The sequence below is a fragment of the Haliotis asinina genome, chromosome 1 (assembly GCF_037392515.1).
Source record: "Haliotis asinina isolate JCU_RB_2024 chromosome 1, JCU_Hal_asi_v2, whole genome shotgun sequence".
NCBI lineage: Eukaryota > Metazoa > Mollusca > Gastropoda > Lepetellida > Haliotidae > Haliotis > Haliotis asinina.
Window position 1 is genome coordinate 74,379,781 of NC_090280.1, and position 20,587 is coordinate 74,400,367.

The 20,587-nt window shown below is 38.5% G+C and overlaps 1 protein-coding gene across 3 annotated transcripts in view; it reads left to right on the forward strand.

The window, feature by feature from the left end:
• Positions 1–2,238: 2,238 nt before the first annotated feature.
• Positions 2,239–20,587, forward strand: part of LOC137282488 (spermatogenesis-associated protein 22-like) — a 33,912-nt gene continuing 15,563 nt past the window's right edge. The window contains exons 1-7 of one of the 3 annotated variants that reach the window (XM_067814244.1): positions 2,239–2,292; positions 4,331–4,407; positions 11,850–11,997; positions 14,556–14,684; positions 16,138–16,297; positions 17,425–17,815; positions 18,012–18,156. In XM_067814244.1, coding sequence (XP_067670345.1) covers positions 4,402–4,407; positions 11,850–11,997; positions 14,556–14,684; positions 16,138–16,297; positions 17,425–17,815; positions 18,012–18,156 — 979 coding nt within the window. In that variant the 5' untranslated portion in view covers positions 2,239–2,292; positions 4,331–4,401. Of the gene's footprint in view, positions 2,293–2,418; positions 2,537–4,330; positions 4,408–11,849; positions 11,998–14,555; positions 14,685–16,137; positions 16,298–17,424; positions 17,816–18,011; positions 18,157–20,587 lie in introns of those variants that run through there. The other 2 variants (XM_067814251.1, XM_067814259.1) reach the window with 2 other exon arrangements.

The window sequence follows — 20,587 nt, forward strand, 5'->3', positions numbered from 1 at the left end:
CTAAAATCAGCGTTAAACCTAGCTCCCTCACTCACTCAAGTCTGAAATCACATTATATTTTAAAGATTACAACAATACACATGTGTTCTTTGATTGTGATTCAGCTCCAGAGGAGGTCGTGGATGTAATATCGCTAACACGGTGGTATTTGTTTTTGGGCCCGCCAGTATATCGATACTCGGTACCACTTAAATGATAATACAGGGGACGCGGTTGACTGACCCATCGAAACGATAAAAATCCAGATTGAATAAAAAAAAGTATGACTAAGTTTATATGGATATATATGGATAAGTGTGTGTGCGTACGTGCGTATATTACATACATATATATATATATATATATATATATATATAGAGAGAGAGAGAGAGAGAGAGAGAGAGATAGATAGATAGACAGATAGATAGATAGATAGATAGATAGATAGATAGATAGATAGATAGATAGATAGATAGATAGAGAGAGAGAGAGAGAGAGAGAGAGAGAGCTAACATAAGTCTAAAGATGTTTCTGGTAAGTGACAACATCGACGAGCTTTCTTCGAAGTTGATAAGTCGCAAATTTTCATATCTGTTCCATTCTCGAATAATCCGAGGTAGAATAGGTCTTCAGCAACTCCCGCTTGCCACAAAAAGCGACTTTGCTCGTCGTAAAAAGTGACTAATGGGATCGGGTGGTCAAGCTCGCTGACTAGGTTGTCATATGTCATCGGTTTCCCATTGCGCAGACAGATGCTCATGTTGTTGATCGCTGAATTGCCGACGTCTGGTGCAGACTCGGTTATTTAGAGACCGCCGCCATATATGCGGCGTTGAACAATAAACAAAACAAAGCACAATTCAAGCAATGGTCGTTGAGAATCATTGGATGGGGATGCGCTCCATCCTTGACATACACAAGGTCACTGGCCTTTCTTTGTTCCAAAGAATATGTGCAGTTCTTCGTAGGTAAATGACTTTATTGATTGTGCACGAGTTTGCATGTGGTTGGGTAGCTTGTAAGATAAGAGTGTGAGTCAGCGAGTTTAGTTTTACGCCGCATTATGGCAATATCCAGCAATACGCAACGGAGGGGGACACCTTGCTGAAATGGAGTTCACACACACATGGTCATTGTCATGTGGGAAATCGAACCCGGGTCTTTGGCGTGACGATACGAACGCCTTAACCACAAGGCTACCCTACCGGCTCCAGTGAAGCTGAGAATGACATCATTTGCTCACTGCGCTTAATAGAAATGCATTGATCACAAGTACAGTCAGTTTTCCCTGGTCTCTGTCATAGTGACATACTCCATTATATCCCATGTAAAGAATGACACGGTCAAGCATTATGTGCTTGACTGTTTGGGAGTTTTGTGTTTTCCAGGTATTTTTATTTAATTGTTGGATTTGTTTTAAAAAAATAGAATTTCTTGATAATGTTATGATGCTAAATATGTATTCAATTTGTAAGAGATCAATAACACATGTATTCCAACGACTGAAGGGATGGTATACGTCCAGCTGGGGTCCATGCAGGTAGCAAAAGTAATAAGTCGGGATATTCCCGGGTACGGTTACATATTGTATCGCCAACAGCCTTCCTATTTTGCTGTCCTTTGTCCACTAGTTTATGCGTGTGTGTGTGTGAAGGACGCTAGCCTACTGGTTATAAAGCGTCCACTCTTCGCGCTGAAGGCCCGGATTCGATTCCCCACATGGGTGTGAAGTCCATTCCTGGTGTTCCCCGTCGTGATATGAATACTAATGCTGGAATGTTGCTAACTGCGGCATAAAACCATACTTTAAATAATTCATGTTTGTATATGTGCTGTTTTAGGCACGATGTGACTGAAACACAGACCGACGATGTGACTAAAATGCCTAAATCACCCATACATTGAGAACACTCTCGTATTTACTCTAGAACAATCAGCGCATCGATTACATGCCGGGCCTCGATCAACTGAAGCGTTCGTTGTTGACCAATATTGTAGATGTTTTGGTTTGCAGCCGACCGCCTCATCAAGCATTCTTCACCGTACGTCATGGTGGTAAGTTTGTGATGACAAATTCATCATTATGTTGTCGACGAACGCGTAAAGAGTTCGCACCACGTTCTAAAAAATGACCGCAACTAATCGAAGTAGCTTACTTCCATGCCACTGTACATAGTGTTCACGGTTCCGAAAAGAGACGAGCGGTGACGACTGTGCAACGTTATGAAATGACGTTCCGAAAGTGTCCCGACTGACGCTGAATGTTCTACGGGAGGCAACTCGTTGACCACGGCAGAAGATACTGAGTCTGTGGTAGGAAATTTCGTAACTTTTAATTGATTTCAATTATCATAGATGCTGAATTAATCGGAATACGTATGTATGTTTAATAATCTTAGGGATTCAGTTGAATTCAGTTGGATTCAGACCTTATTGAATATCGAAACTGCGGAGAAGGTGATGATTCTTCCATACCACCAACTCCTCGGTGATTGCACAAGTTGAAGTCCATTGTCGAATACTGTACTCTGTAGACCAATTTCACAAATTTCCTTAGGTGCCATTTGATGATAAATTGTCGTTCATCATGAATATAAATCTGCCATTCATATGTAGCATAGCGACAGGCCAGTATTTAGTGGGTTGTGTTTTGGTGGTGTGTGCTTTTCGTTTGTTTGTTTTTTCTCAAATTTCTGATTATCTCTTGAAGTGGCAGGTTTTAAGTTGTTGTTTTTCTGGACATTGAATGATTGATAAAGACCCATTGTCAATCATCTTATCTTTGAAATGTTTTGTTTTGTTTTGATGATCGTTTGCCATGGTCTAAGTAAAGTAAAGTAAAGACAATGTGACTAGTTAACAGGGTTCTTTTTCCAATTTAGAATGGGCTTGCAAGGGAAGCAAAGTACTAATGCAAACAGACATTCCTGTGATGTCTGTATGGGCACACCACTCTGTCTCATGAGATGAGAAATGGTAATAATGCCAGCTGTATAAATTATGGAAAAACTGTGTAATTGACTGGATGTCTGCCACACTAGCATCGATGTAAAGTCTGGGTATATGCGTATCAGATATGATACCCCTGGTAGATGAACATGGGTAAATTCATGATGCGAACATTTTAATAACAACAATCCCTTGAACATTTCTAACACAAAAACACTATGGGGTGAAAAAAAGTGTGTGCCATTGCTTGTTTTCCATTTGCAGAAATGAGTCATGACTTATAAGTTCTGTGTAATAAAGAACCGTTCTTTGATATGGATAAAAATGCAAGTTTTTTTAGGGTGCCATTACGAACCAAAGACATAATACAGCAGTACCTTTGTGGAAGTATGTGTGGCCATACCTTTTGATAATCCAATTAAACTCTACACATCACAACAATTTTGTGACTTCAAGTTATTGTTTGATAATTCAGTGAACATCATGTGAACCTGTATTCTTAAGCATTGGATTTCACGAACAGTACCATGAATACAAGAATAGGTCAATTTCATTGGTCCCAGACCCATAAACTATCTCATGGACTATGTTATTATCTAAAAGATGATTTTCTATTATGTACACTGGCATTCAAAATGTTAAACTGTAAGACTGAGAGTGTCACTGATAAACAGTTTCAAAGGGTGCAAAAAAAGGTTTTGAATCATTTTACTTGGCCAAAGTTATTCATTTTCATTTATTCTTTTAATGAATCATGGTGAGCATTGTTTTCACAATTGTAGTCATGCCAACAAGGCACAGTGAAAGTATTTCATCTATGCCATTTCAATATTTACTGTGCCATGGCAGGCAACTTAAGTTCTATTTCAATCTCTGACAGACTGCTGTGGATGAAGATCATGTCTGAAAAAGTTCAGGAACCCAGGTTCTCATTAGCAAAGCACATTATGATTAAAGTAAAGATCGTACATGGCACTCATTCAGATGATTCCAGCAGTATAGAGGTGGCCTGTAAATAATCGAGTCTGAACCAGACTATCAAGTGGCCAACAACATGAGCATCAATCTACGCAATTGGGATACGATGACATGCGTCAACCAAGTCAGCGAGCCTAACCACCTGATCCTGCTGGTCACCTCTTACAGCCAGCATGGCTTGCTGAAGATCGATTCTAACCGGGATCTCCATGAGTCGGAATTTATGACCTGGTGCAATAAAAAGTTACCATTACCCATACTACACTAAAATATATGTTTTTTCCATCTTCATAGGTGATTCAGCCTATATTTTACAACTATTTAAAGGCTGCATCTATGTGATCTAAATTTATTCATTTATTGTGAAAAATTGTCCAGTTATTGCAAACACAATTTGTTGTATTGTGTCTGTTATCTCTTGCAGGTGAAGCAGCTTTTGTCAAGGGAGAGCTGATCCTTTTTTAACACCTGTCCCTGTTAGTCACATACTCCACCATGCAGGTAAGCATACGCTGACTTTTCATAAGTTGGACTCCACGGTAGCACTAATATATTGCAGTACACTTTTCAAACATACTGCAAATGTATTTCAGTATTCTTTTGGAGTGATCTAAGACTAAAGTGATCGTAATCCTCATACATGTGATAATCAAAGTGATAACAGCAGTGTTTGCCCTGATGCAGAAAATTTGCATGTTTGACGCAAAATGTTTATGTCAAATATGTAGTGAATTTCGAAGCTTGTGTCATTGTTGTCACAATGGTACTTGGCCCTTAGTTCAGATAATCTTAACTTCTAATTTGCTGTTGTTTAAAACTAATAAGTTTAATGATTGCCAGTTAATTGTTCATTGTTGATTAAATACCCAACCTGCCTTGCCTTGGTTTTATCATGACTAAACTCTCACAGTTGATGTCTTGATTAAAGTTCCAGATTGAAGTTGATTTCCCATGATTACCAAGAAGTCACGATCATGAGTATTTATGCCTAGGGCATAAAAGAAATGCATTATTATGTTTTTAGAGAAGTGTGGTATGACTTTCTGCCTTTAACATTGTTTAACTATTGCCTGGGTTTCTTGGCCACACCTGCACAAAGAGTGCTTCATCTATGGTGGGTAACCTGGGTAGTTAAATTTTTAAGCAAGTTTGACACACGATATCAAAATGTCACATTTGGTAAAAAAATGTGTCGAAACATTATGTAATAAAAATAGCAAGTGACCACAGCATTTGTTTGGCAAGTGACGTCCCCTTGTGGCACTGTCTGTAAAAAGTAATAATTCTCTTAAAAGTTAATCGTTTTACCTTAATTATTCAATCTGTGTTATATTAAATAAGGCAGGAAAATGAATTTTCATGGCAGTATGTAGAATATGACACATTCATATAGCTTTCTGAAAAGCAGGAATTTTAAAAAAAATATTGATTCATCAATGAGAAAAGGTTTTTTATAATCACAAGATTTTATATAACGTGAATTTCTAGATAGTAAATTTACAGTATATTAATGTTAAAAAAAACCCAAAAATATGTTTCCAGGGGATATCAACATTATCTCCAATAGAAAAAAACATACCCAAATTTAATAAGTGGAGATAACTCTTGCCGAGGCTTACCTCAGGATAAATGCTTGTGTGGTCAAAATATCATGAAGTATGAGGCACCCGTGGCGAGCCACCTCCTCGTGGTGGGTGCTGGGTAAAGCCAAGAGCTCGCCGACACCCCCGTAGTGGACCCGGGGGGATATTTGGTCCACCAACCCGTTTGCCATGGGTTGCGGCCCTGTGTCGGTTGAGGAGGAGATCCTGGTGGTTGAGGGCAATGGGAGCAAGACCAGTGTTCCTATTGCTCAACACACCACTTCGGCCCTGACTTCACCTAGACGGGAGGTTGAATGGGCCCGGTTCAACCAATCGGCTGGTCACGCCAAGCCCTGAGCATTACTGTATGTAATGTTACACAAAATTTTGAGAATCGTAAGATGGATATTATTAGGTCTTGGCCGATTTTTGGATCTTCTGAATTTCAAATTTTACTAATTCATATTTTTGCCTAGAGTCGTATGCCCAGAAGGCGGTGGCTCATGGGCCAATCTGATGGAATTATTAATGTTTTAATTCTTCTGCTGGAGTATATCATCCGAGTATCCTTGGTGCTGTAAGCTGGAGGCCCGCTTACTTTAGCATTGTCCTTGTGATACTCCGTGGTGGGTGGGGAGCTCGGATGATGAACCATTTAAACTAACCATGGCTTATGAGAACCCAACAAAAAAAACAAAACGTCCACTTGATATTGACCCTGTTGATAGTGACCATAGACCGTCTGCATCGATTGAGTATTGGCCGCGTTTCATTGTTATTGAGACTCCTGACAAGACACCATTAAAGTTGAACCCCTTTGCTGTATCCAAGGGTATTCAAGGTATTGCAGGGGATGTGAAGAACATAAGACGCTTACGTTCAGGTGCCCTGTTAGTAGAGTGCGGAAAAAAGCAACAAGCAACTAATTTGCTGAACATCAAATCTTTCGTGGGTATTCCGGTCACGGTTTCTGCACACAAAACCTTGAATTCAAGCAAAGGTATCGTTAGAGATCGAGACCGATTGTTTGATGATATGTCGGAACTTGATATAGGATCTGAAATGAAGGATCAAGGTGTACTCTTCGTCAAGCGCTTTTCAACTCGGAGAAACAGTGAAACCATCAAAACGAACACCTATCTGTTTACTTTTTCATGTCCTAATGCTCCCAAATCAGTGAAGGCAGGCTACTGTAACATTCCAGTTGATACCTACATCCCCAACCCGCTCAGGTGTTTTAAATGCCAGAAATATGGACACGGCGTAAATACTTGCACATTGTCTGTTGTGTGTGCTCACTGTGGTGAGAAGACACACACAACAGAAGATTCTGACAGTGACTATAAAAAATGTACCAATTGCTCAGGCGACCATTCGTCATTTTCTAAACAGTGTCCTATTTGGAAAGAGCAAATGGAGATCAATAAAATAAAATTTACACAAAATATCTCTTTTTCTGAGGCCAAAAAACTGGTAAAGAGATCTGAACTTTCGCAAAGTTATGCTACAGTAACAAAAACATCATCGGGGTGTAGCTCTAAAACAACATCAACCACAGGGTGCCAAACTACCTTGACTTGGGTCAATTGTGATTCTCCACAGACTTTGTGCACTGCTATATCATCACAGACTGAGGAATCACTTCCTAGTACATCAAAGTCTTCTTCTGATCACAAATCATCATCTCAGTCACACTCAAAGTCTCAATCGACAGCTGATAGTCAACACACTGTGAAAAGTAAACCGAAGCCAAAGCCTGATGCTTCAAAACAGCAAAGTGGCAGAGCTCCTAAAGGGTCACAGAACAAAATTCAACTGTTTAATAAATACGGGTCTCTTGAAGACATGAACGTTTCTGAAAACGTCCATTCTAGGGCACATAGCTTGTCGCCCTCCAAAAGAGTGCGGGGTAGATCCCCAATAAATCCACCTAAAAGATAGTTTATTCCAATAATATTATACAGTGGAACTGCAGAGGATTGAGGACTAATTTACATGAATTACAGCTATTAGTCCAAGATTTTACACCTTCAGCGATATGTCTCCAAGAGACATACTTAAAACAAACAGATACATTTGACCTTCGTCATTTTAATGCATATCATTCTTTTTCACCTCCGGGTGATAGAGCCACTGGCGGGTCATCCGTTCTAGTCAGACAAAACGTTATTCAAAGCCCTGTTTCACTAAATACTAATATGCAGGCTGTTGCTGTGAGAATTACTTTACATGTAGCGTTTACGCTATGCTCACTCTATATTTCGCCTTCTTCGACATTTGCCAAAATTGATCTTCAAGCCCTGTATGACCAACTCCCGAAGCCCTGTATTATAATGGGAGATTTAAATGGGCATAACCCACTCTGGGGTAGTGTAACTACAAACACTAAAGGTAAGTTGTTGGAGGACTTTTGTTCTGACAATGATTTATGTATTTATAATGATGGTTCCAGCACATATTTACACCCTGGGACAGGGACCTATTCTGCTCTTGACTTGTCATTGACAAATTCAGAACTGCTGAATGAATTCAAATGGTCAGTCCACGATGATCTCTGTGGAAGTGACCATTTTCCTACTATTTTAAAAGCTGTAACTCCATCTGATGTTCCTCCATCATCAAGACGAAATTTTAAAAAGGCTAACTGGGCTTTATATGAAACACTGTGTGCTGAAAAACTTAAACCTGAACGTTTTATTGACGTTCCCGATGCTATTAAATGCTTTTCTGATGAACTGATTTACATAGCTGATGAGTGTATACCTAAGTCCTCTGCAGTTCCACACATAAGAAAACCATGGTTCAACGATGAGTGCAAACAAGCTAGGAAGGCAAGGAAAAAAGCAGAACATTATTTCCGTCGCCATCCTATGGTGCATAATTTAAATAAATTTAAAACTTTAAATGCTAAAGCACGGCGTACTTTTAAACAGAACAAACGCCAATCTTGGCAAAATTATGTATCCAAAATAAATTCTCGGACACCAATGTCCAAGGTATGGAACATGGTCCAAAAAATTAAAGGCAAAGGTACTAAATCTACTGTCCATCATCTCAAACATGGAGATCAATTGCTTACTGATAAATCAGATATCGCAAATAAACTGGGCGAAACCCTCGCTAAACACTCTTCCTCTTCTAATTATTTACCTAAATTCCAGCAGTATCAAAAACAACAAGAAAAGAAAACTATTAATTTCAACTCAGATAATGGGGAAGATTATAATGAAACTTTTTCTATTCATGAGCTCCATACTGCTCTTGATCAAGCTCATGATACTGCTACAGGAGCTGATAACATACATTATCAACTCCTGAAGCACTTACCAGAATCCTGCCTAGAAACTCTTCTTATTATTTTTGATGATATTTGGACATCGGGTAACTTTCCTCCGTCATGGCGTGACGCCATAGTAGTACCAATACCTAAACCTGGACGTGATCATACGGATCCATCCAATTATCGACCTATTTCACTAACTAGCTGTGTTTGCAAGACCATGGAACGCATGATAAATAATCGACTTGTTTGGTACTTGGAAACCAATAACCTTATCGCAGACATACAATGTGGTTTCCGAAAAAACAGAAGTACAGTCGATCACTTAGTGCGTTTAGAATCATTTGTGAAGAACGCGCTGATTAATAAACAACATGCTGTGCCTATCTTTTTTGATCTTGAGAAGGCATATGACACAACCTGGAAATATGGGATTTTGAGAGATTTACATGATTTCGGTTTGCGAGGTCGTTTGCCTGAGTTCATAGCCAAATTTTTAAACAACAGACAATTTCAAGTTCGAGTGGGTTCTACCCTGTCTGATCATTACAGTCAGGATCAGGGTGTTCCAAAAGGCAGTATTTTGTCAGTCACACTTTTTAGTATAAAGATAAACAGTTTATCAAAAGTTTTAAACGATTCAATTGATGGATCGTTATTTGTGGATGATTTTAATATTTCTTGTCGTGGGAAAAATATGCATACTATTGAACGGCAACTGCAGCTGTGTTTGAACAAAATAGATAAATGGTGTCTTGAAAACGGCTTTAAATTTTCTAAATCGAAAACTAACTGTATACATTTTTGTCGTAGATACAAACCGCATAAAGACCCTGAACTATCTCTAGATGCTACTCCCATTAAAGTTGTCAAGGAGGCCAAATTCTTGGGCCTAATATTTGACTCACACCTAACGTTTCTGCCCCATATTAAATCTCTGAAAACTAAGTGCCTGAAAGCACTTGATTTGTTGAAAGTGGTGTCAAATTCTAAATGGGGAGGGGATCAAGCAACCCTCTTACACCTGTATCGATCACTCATACGTTCGAAACTTGATTATGGCTCCATCGTATATGGTGGAGCCTGCAAAAGCTACCTTAAACTTCTTGATTCTGTCCACCATCAAGGCTTAAGACTTTGTCTTGGGTCTTTCAGAACTTCACCTATTTACAGTCTCTACGTTGAGGCCGATGAACCATCTCTTACTCAACGTCGTATAAAATTGTCATTACAATACATTACTAAATTATATTCTAATGAATCTAACCTTGCCTATAACTGTGTCTTCAATCCGCTTTATGAGGATTTGTATGACAAAAAGTCTTCTCTTGTTCCACCTCTTGGGCACAGAATTAAACCATTTATTTCTTCTGCCGGTATAGACCTGGAAAGTATATCGCCTTCCCGTCTTCTTTCTTCTCCTCCTTGGCAATTGGTTAGGCCACAAGTTGACCTAACATTAACGACATTTAAAAAATCAGAAACGAATGAATTACAGTATAAACAAGAATATAATCAATTGAAACATAAATACAGCAATTATAAATCCTTATTTACAGATGGGTCCAAGGACGGTGGTGCAGTTGCTTGTGCTACTGTCATTGGATCCAGAACAATATCTTCTAGATTACCAGACAATAGTTCTATTTTTACAGCAGAAGCTAACGCCATATCAACAGCTCTTAAATATATTCAAAGACACTCGAAACGTAAACAGTATATAATATATTCCGACTCTCTTTCTTGCCTTCAGGCTATTAAAAACATTTCTTGTAAACATCCACTTTTAATAGAAATTATTGAATTGTACAATAATCTTGCTACTGGCCAGTGCGACAACGTCCTTTGTTGGTTACCTAGTCACGTAGGCATTTCTGGTAACACAATGGCCGATCTTGCTGCTAAGGCAGCACTCAACAAATCTGTGACACCACTTCTTATTCCATACTCTGATTATAAAGCTATAATAAGATCTTATATCCGTGATCTGATGCAGAAGAAGTGGGACACCCAGGTAGGTATCAATAAATTACATGAAATAAAACCTTATATCGGTTATACTTACTTGGGTTGTGAGTCCAGATTTGAAGAGGTCATCATGCGACGATGTCGCATTGGCCATACGAGGTATACTCACGAGTATCTATTAAAAGGTGAAGATCCTCCGTTTTGTATCCCTTGTGATGAAAGAATCACAGTCAAGCATGTCCTGCTTGATTGTGTTGAATATTCCATCACAAGGGATAAATATTTTAATTCAAAAACTTTGAAGGATCTTTTTAATAAAGTTAGTTCTCATTTAATTATTGAATTTTTAAAAGAATTAGATTTGCTAAATGAATTGTAAATATATAAATATTTTATGCTTGGAATTTCGAATTAGGAACTTAGAGTGTTAGTGGCTGTATCCTCGAGGGGGGTTAAAGCACTGTAAAATTATTGTCCTCCTGAGAGGGTACGTAAGTCCCAAAACATTTCAAGTCAAATTTGATCTTCCTGTTTTTTAGTCGTAGTATTTCTGTCATTTTAATTTGTGGCTAATCTTGCATACAATCACCAGCAGCTGAGAGGATGGTGTAAATCCAGCTAGGGACCATGCAGGTAGCAGAAGTACTGTAAGTCCCCATGGCCCCTAGTATGGTGATCTACTTTCAGTTGTTGGTGATCTATACAGCCTGTTTTTATATTGTGTTGTCTGAATAGGGATATTAGTTTTAACTTTTCACGCTAGTTTTATTTCTCATTGTGATATTCTAGTTGTTTTACTGTCCTTCGTCGACAGGTTTTTATCATGTGCATAGATTCCATTTTTAAGAATGCTCTCGTCACAATATGGCTGCAATACTGCCGATGTGACGTTAAATATTAACTCACTCACTCACTCATGAAGTATGATTAGAAAGAAGATAAAGGGAAATAACTGTAACATAAATAGGAGCTTCTACTGTCACATCCAGTTGCACACGGTATGCGCACAAACCACAGAATCCAACCTCTTTAAGCAAGAAATTAAAGTTAAAGACTTGATTTTAATGATACTCTCTATTACTCTATGACTAGGAAATTCTGGCTTGTTGCAGAGAGATCATCATGGTGGCCCCTCTCGGCCTACTCCAACCCCCATTTTCAACCACAGGAAACGACAAAGACAGGCTATGTTTGCTGATCCCATAAGTAACCATAGCAACAACCCCTCCATGCCAACACCAGCCCAAGCAAGCTATCCAGGTAACTGTCATAAATATTTCAGAATTCTAGTCATTTCGACAATATTAACCATCTAAGGTGAGATAGTTTGATTGGTTTCAGTCAAGCGTTTATCCTGCATTATTCATTAAATCCCTATTACTGAAATTAGTGGAAGAAACTCCTGCATGACTGTCATACCTTTCGGGGGCATTTCAGTTTGGCATTTCGATGTACCGTTAATATAGTTAATATTGTGTATATATAGCACTAGAAGTGTTTTGGTGAGGGAAAATAACATCTGCATGACCTTATACAGTCAAACGAGTCTAGGTTAACAAAAACCCTAAGTACAAAAATTACCAAAAAGCCCCTCACATTATGTATTTATGAGAAAATAAGATTAAAGACAAGAACTGATTAAAGACATAAGATTGCTCCATAATAGAATACCCCTAAAGAATGTATCAGTTAAATGTAATTAGCGAATAATTTCGGTGAATGAGTGAGTGAATTTAGGTTTATGCACAGCTATATGGCTTTGTGTAAATAAATGAGTCTGGACCAGACAATCCAGTGATCAACTTTCATGAATAAGAAACACATATGATCAAACAAAAGGTAACAAATCAACAAGAAGTGATTATTGACATGAAAAACTGTATTGCATCATAATTAAATCAGATTCAGGAGGGAAGAATCCTTCTCATTCTCACTGTCTGGACTGCATTGTCAGCATAAGCACGTGGATGCTGGATGTGATTGTAGTGGCTGCTAACTCGTCACATCAAAATTGGACACTAGTTGCTCTGAACCTTCACAGGTGTTGTCCCTCCAGTACTGCATTCCTGGAAAAATGTTGCCCACTACGTGGATGGAAGGCAAGGCCATCAATCATGTACTATATATATAAATATTATGAATCAAAAAGCCCTTTTCCACTTAAAATGCTGTATAAAATATACAAGAACCATGAGAAATGCTTATTCTTTTATGAAATACATGACGCAAGGGGCTTTGGATAGGGGTGCTGAAGTTAGTGAGGGGTTTTGTCAAGAAGGACTTTTATCCAGTTTTTTTATGTGTCATTTAGTACATACGAGTGTCTCAAAGTGAAAACTGAGACTGCCTTTTGATATAGATCATGGAGATTGATAATCATGAAATAAATATTGATCAATTGTCAATGATTATCAGAGGAGTAACTTTGAGCAAAAGAAGTAACGAATACATTTTACATTACTGGTGAGTGGTGACATGTTTATGCATGGAATATTAACGTCCCGAATTTGACTGAGAAAGTTCCCCATGAAAATTAAGTCCACCTAACTTTGCGTACTGTATGATTAAAATAACAAATTTGTATCACAAAAGTCATTGTTCAATATTATCGATAGCACATTTCTCATATCGATAATCATCAGTGATTTACAAGATGCGAACTCCTGCATCCCATACGTATAGAAATTGACAGTGGACACAAAGAAATTTAAAAGCGTTCCATAGGTATGCAGAAAAAGTCCAAATACTTTTGGACCTTATGTCCTGAAGATTAGAGTATGAGACTGCGGGACCTTCAAATAAGTGTTGGAAAAAAAAAGTACCAGTAAAAAAGTACTAAATTTCCCTCAGAAAAACTCCTTCAGAAAAAAGTCCCACTTTTAATTTTTCATAACAAATGTCAAGGAAAAACTTATTTATGTTTTTAATACTTCATTCACATACAAGAACGTAAACGGACCAAAATTTGCAAAAATTTGCAACTACTTGAATCCATGTCTTTTATACACAGTCACTTAATGTTTTGTTTACAATATCTTTGATGTGAACATCTATTTAATCTGTTTTGAAAGTAATATGACTTTTTTCTGGAGGACTTCTGTTCAGTACTTTTAGTCAAGGACTTTTTTCCAATAGTCCTTAAATACATGACTCAAATACAATCACTTTTTCCCTTGATGATATTTCCAATTATAGACCATTTACAGCCAGCGCTAGTAAAAGCTTAGCAAAAGTACCTTACATAGGCTGCTTATCATGAGTCTGACTGACTATGATGTCTTGTCTGATGGGGTTCATTTGAGTACTTTTTATCCTGGATTACTGTGAGCTACCACCCTGACGTGCCAACCTGTGATATTATTGTACTCAATACGAATTATTACCTCAAATTGCGCCTGTATGATTGCACTGGAAATTCTGAGAAATTTGAAAAAAATTCATTACGATTCTGATATACAGACAAAAACATACATGTATATTTCCATTGATTAGGTCTATTTTTTTCCAAAAATGGAGTCAAGTAGAAATGTAACGGTAATAGTTTGGAAATCTGCTCTTGGAGGTATGTGAAATTAGTGTCACTCTTGATTGGTGTCATATTATCTTTCTCGGAATTCATCATGATTTTATAGTATTTTGTTGACCACTAATTTTAGAATCAGACTACTAATCCAGAAGCTTGAAACTACTACCGGTATTTGCAACACTTTGGGCTTGGCATCTCAGTATCACCTTCACTGAGCTAACATGCTCCGACAAAGCCCATGAATATTTCTTGCTGCATGAATCCTTTCATTCTGTTCATGTTCGTCCCACAGATTTAATGCCAGTAGGGGGATTCCAGACCCAAGGAAGCAGACAAAAGGCCCAGTCAACAAGTGCCTATGGAGTAGGCTCTTTCTACACACCTCAAAAACAGAGAAGCTGTGGTGCCAACAGTGCCAGAGGTAGGAACATGGAGAGATTAGAGGGCAAAGTTTCAACTAATGCTGACAGAGCTAAATTTAGAGTTTTATTACTTGCTCTGGTGGAACTCAATATTACAGACTGCAACCAGGTGCATGTCAAGTTTTAAGAAAGAAATAAACAATAAATCTAAGATTATAAGTATGTCAACTCATTTTTCATCTAAACTTTTAATAGCTTAGGCACCGAACACTGCTATTTATAGACATGTTTCGGCTGTGATAGCTCTTGTAAAGAGGGATCAGCTGCATCTCTGCGTTTTTATGGTGAGATGAGTTTTACTACTTTTGACAGGTGTCTTTCTCAAAGCTGTTACTGGTACATGCTGAAACTAATATGCTGTATTTATATTTTTCCTAATATCTGAGTGCTAATGTATTGCTTGTACTGGTTGCAATTAAAAATGAATTTTGGTATGTAATATTTCATGATAGTTTCATCGGTACTTCACCACGGAATTATGTTTATGTGCACCAGAATCTCTGATGTTTAAACACTCTACATTGCAGCTGTAATTTGGTTGGTGCAACTAGGTTTTTATCTCAGGTTGCGCCTGGTGCAAGTTGGTTAACATCCCATAAATTGAGCCCTGTGTTGAGGTTGCATCTTAGCATATATTAACATACACTCACTCACTCACTCACTCACTCACTCAAAATTTGAGTTTCTGCATTACTTCAGTATTGTCTGCATTACTCCAGAATTTCTGCATCACTTCAGAATTTCTGCATTACTCCAGAATTTCTGCATTACTCTAGAATTTCAGCATCACTTCAGAATACTACTCTCATCTCTTCTGCTGCTTTGTGACAATAATAGTTGTGTTCTGATTAATTCAAATAATCGAAGATTGTTCGCATTGACGAAATCACCAAGCAGTTGATTACATTTTCTCATAATTGAATACAAACGATTTTGGAAGTACTGTATTAGGATTTGAAACATTTGCCAATGAAACATATCTTTGAAGTTTTCAGGGCCTGAAAACATGTTTATTTCTTAGAAAACTCACTTCACTAACTAAAAAGTCATGACTGAATATTTCTTGCAGACTCTGGGAAAATAATGTTTATGACACATTAGTCATCTCTTTAAAGTAGTAATTTGCATCATGTTATACATATCTGCAATAACATAGGGAAATCTGAAATATGACTCTAGCTAATTTTTTTTTGATGATTGTTCGTTGTTAATGAAGCAGTCATCAGTTGTGACATTTCAACCAATTCCCAACACCAGACAATAAGTTACTTGATATTCGAAAAGGTAAAATGTTTCTTTCCATATTTGTTGATGAGGGCAGTTGCATAGTTTGGAGTTGTAGATAATTATTTTTAGCTATAAAACAATTTATGATTGCTGTAACTAAATTGCAAAATCAAGAGAATTCTTTACATACTACAGCAAAGGGTAAATATTTTGGACTTTTTCAAGTTGCTGGTGGAGGAAATAGGGTACCTTCATCAGCCCCCACTCAAAGTTGCCGCAGCAACAACTACAGCAGCAACAACAACAACACAAACAATGCAGTGAGAGTCGGTTGGGGACACCAAGGCAGTCAGGCAGCTGTTCCTTCCAAAGATCAGAGAAACAGGTTTCATGAGAAAAGACCATACTCAGAGTGTTGTTATTACAATGTGTGTTAAGATGTCTTCTCCAAGCACTTGCACATTTAACAGGAAAAAATAACATTCTCTCGTTCACACCTAGTTATCTGCTTTAGATCCACTATCTGCCTACATAATATTGTCAAAAGAGGATATCATGAAGCACTACATAAGTTCCAGGTGTAAATTTTCATTATGCTGAGGGACCTTGATTACTGAAGTCTGAAGAAATCATTAGAGACAATACAGGCAGAATCAATATGGCATATATTTTCATTTTACCACAAGAATTTGAGCTAACCACTGAAAGTGCCATCATTTGTAATATTAATATGTATTTGTATAGCGCCAATCCAGTTCAGCTTCTCAAAGGCAGTTTTATTTTTCCTTGATCATTGGATGTCAAACTCAAATGGCACATCTTATCATCAGTCTCAACTCCCATACATACAACTATGTGCTTTCCCCTCCTTATGAGGTATCCATTCACAGCTGGGTGAATTGGGACACACTAAGTCACAATACTTTGTCCAAGTTTTATTGTATGTTGCTGTACCTGCAACTAGGTGTTTGCACGTACTCATGTGGCCACCATCTGGTGATTTACCAATGGATCTGTGGGTTTATAACTACACTGGGTTGTATACTGTACACTAGGGCTGGAATGATGCACCCAGACCTCGATTCAATTTGATTTTTGATAGTGCACCCTTGATACCATATTTTTTTATTCAATTCTTCATACAAATAAAAAGATTTCGTTGAACTCTCAGAGTTCAAATAAGTTGGCATTTTTAATGTGAAATCCATCATCCATAATGCAAATTGGATAAATAGCCTGATGTCAACCGATCAATTTCACCTCATTTCAGCTCTTGAAACTGCTCGAGTTGGATTGAATATTACGTTTTCACAGTGTGGCAACAACTGAAATAGATATTAAAATATTGAATCAAAATTATGAAAATGGTTATCGAAAGTCGAAACTAAGATATCAGATTCAACTTTCAATAAATTTTAATCGAATTGTGACAACATGTCACATTCCCCAACATAGGAAATATAATCATTTATGTGTAAAGCATACGATATAATCAGTATATAATGTTGATAGGATCGGCAGAGGTGGAAGTAATTCCTTCTCCACCCAGTCCACCTCCATCAACAACCAGCCCCAGTACCAGGGCAGCCACCAGACAGCCAGAGGTAATTATACACAGCAGCAGAACAGGAACCAGAACACACAGGGAGTTTATGATCACCAGCCTCAAGGTGGTGGTGTGTGGAATGCAGAGAGAAGCAACTGTGGCCAGAGTTTACACCAGTACAGTCAGCATGCAGCGCCAGCTGGCAGGGGTGGTTCCAAGGGTTGGGGAGGAGCTCCACCTCCACCCAATGTACTCCTGGCTGCATCTCCTCCTCGTCCTGGGAGTCTGTTGATGAATTCAAGAGGGTTTGGACAGGAGTTTACTTCAACTCATACAAGATCTAAGGATGTTTCAAAGGTAAATGTGTTTACTTTGTTTTCAAAGTTTTCATGTTGTTTTCATGTTGGCATTCTGACAGATCTACAGTACATTTCAAAACATTGTTGTTACTGCACTTTACATGCAGTAAAGTTTCTGGACTGAAATAGCAATCTGTATTTTATTTAGGTGTATTTATTCATATTGGCTGATGTTGTGCGTTTCATTCTGTCAGGCCTCTAACATCAAGTCTTCAAGACAATCTGGCACTAAGGGTAAAGACCAGCCAGGGTTGAGAGTACTGTGTTCAAGTGTGGCAATGGTGAAGAGGTCTGTTCTCCAGAATGATCCATTGGGGCCTCACCTGTTTGAAATGTTTGGTGAGTAATAGTAGTTTTAAATTTTATTGGAGTTCTTGTGTAGACTAACACTTAGTCTCTGAATATATGTATACATAATTTGGATACAAACAGATTCCTCCTTGCAAATTGATAGGAGCCCCCCAGGTGGCAATTCGTCACCGGGCCACCACTGGCCCAGTGCTGTACTAAATGCTGGCCCAGTGCTGCATGCCATCAACGGGCCAGTACCGTTTATCAACGCTGGGTCAGCAATGGGCCATTCATGACATTTCAGTACTGGGCCAGCACTGGGCCAGCACCGGGCCAGCACCGTGCCAGCACTGGGCCAGCACCGTGCCAGCACTGGGCCAGCACCGGGCCAGCACTGGGCCAGCACCGGGCCAGCACTAAACCAGCACCGTGCCTGTACTGAAACTACCGGCTGTACGTAGCTTTTCTGTTACACTATATCGTTTTTCAGCCCCTAACATGCCAAGCTATTGTTCACATTAATGTAATTACCAATACAACAAAGTCAGTGAAAATGGGCTCTCTCAGTCGTCAATTGAACCAAACGCACTCCGTCGTTTTTATAAAACACGAGTAGTGGAATTGAGCATATCCAAATTGCTGGAAATTGTCTAGAATGCTTAAAATACATGAAAACGAGGTTGAGTGTTGGTATAGACTTCTCCGCAGTATTAGTTATTTCATGGTGGTAATGACAATGAAGTCGTTAAATGATTTCAATGGTTTATATACAAAAATATACATTGGTATTACATGAATGCTTCCTGAAAGGACTTTCATTTACAATGTGTTATAGAGTGCCGTCACAGCATTCTACTAGGCTTTGCATTCAAGTGATATTGATGAATTAACATCACAATGTGTCGTCATTGGGTGCCGTTACAGTGCTTGCTGCAGTCTTTTTCTTTTCTCGTTCCTTTCTGCCACCATCTCTGTCTGCAGCATTGCGGAACCACAGCTTTATAAAGCTTTCGATTTCAATGTTTGATGCCTTTTGGGTCACCAGACTTTTCCTTGTAGCCTCTGAAATTCCACAAAACGCGCTTTATTAGACAACAATAAAACTCATAGTGACATTATATTAAATGTTGCTGTTGTGTCCATTAACAATAAGAGTAAATGTTGTTTTCTTGGTAAATAGTCGTGTCAGTGAGCAAATGAAAACTGGTACAGCACTTTCATTGCAAAGCAACAGCTGACATCATTCTCTCGTGAATTTTTGGTCTGTTGAAGGAGTAACTTCCCCTCGGCATATTACGAGCGTTTTTTCACTTTCTTTACATCTTGAACTAAATTCTCTTGCACTTTTTAAAAATGATAATTTCATTCGAGAGATAAATTACTTTCCCTTTTCACGTTTATGTTTTCATTAAATTTAAACGCACTAACCCAAGTTTTAAAAAAAGCCCTGCGAACTTATTAAGTTATTATGAATGCAGTGTGAACCCTTTGTTTCTGCTTCACATACCGACTATTGCATCCTTCATTTTCATCCCCTTAAAAGCTGCCTTGGTTCCACTGCCTATCCAGTTGACACTTCTTGCCAGTGGGGTGGTAAAAGCAGCTTCCAGGATGTTATACACGGTGTGCTTTAAACTTGATCCCCCAATTACTCCTAATTGCATCACCTGCATAGAAAGGAAGTGAGGTAATGTCATTCTCTATGCGTTTACTGTTTCAACAGAATATAGATCACGTAAGGACAATAGACATGAAATAACTTACCACACTTCTGAATGCTATGGCATCATCCAATGCCGTGTTGGCGTCATGAAGCTCTTTCAGTGACTTCAAGGGAAGGTCCAGCTTTCTTTGCTCGGCACTTGGTTGGGTTGACTGGGCTGTAACGACCCTTAGGAGTTGGTGCAATAGCTGGTTATTTGTCTTTGTTGTAGCTGTGTTTTCCTCCACAGCCCTAATAAGTTGTAATACTTCAGCTGCAATTAAAACAGATGATTGTAAAACATCCATGTCATGTAACATTTAATGCATTCTTGAAAATTCAAATCTGGAAATATTCAAAATCACTCTCACAGTGTTATAATTGTTATACTGTAACACTGGAAACAAACAAACCTGTAGAAGCACCATGAGTAGAAGCACGATGGGGCAACTGTAGCGGTGATGGTGGTCTGAAGTCTGGTTGATGTCTGATACCAGTTGCTGAGTATAACCTTCTAGGTGAACGTCGTACAGCCTCCGTCTGAGTCGTAAGGGGTGTGAGTGGGGAAGACTGCAAGGATTCCCCTGCTGCAGGTGATGCAGGCTGTCTGTTTGAAAACAGATGCGGCAATGGTGGGGGTGTTGGTGACCTGATAGGTGTACTATTTCCAACAGACAGAGACCCAGTCCTCTTACATTTTGCTGGTGGATCCCTCTCTTCCTCATCTTCGCTTGAAGTCGAAAGGTATCTTCTATTTGGCCTAAAGCAAGAGCATTA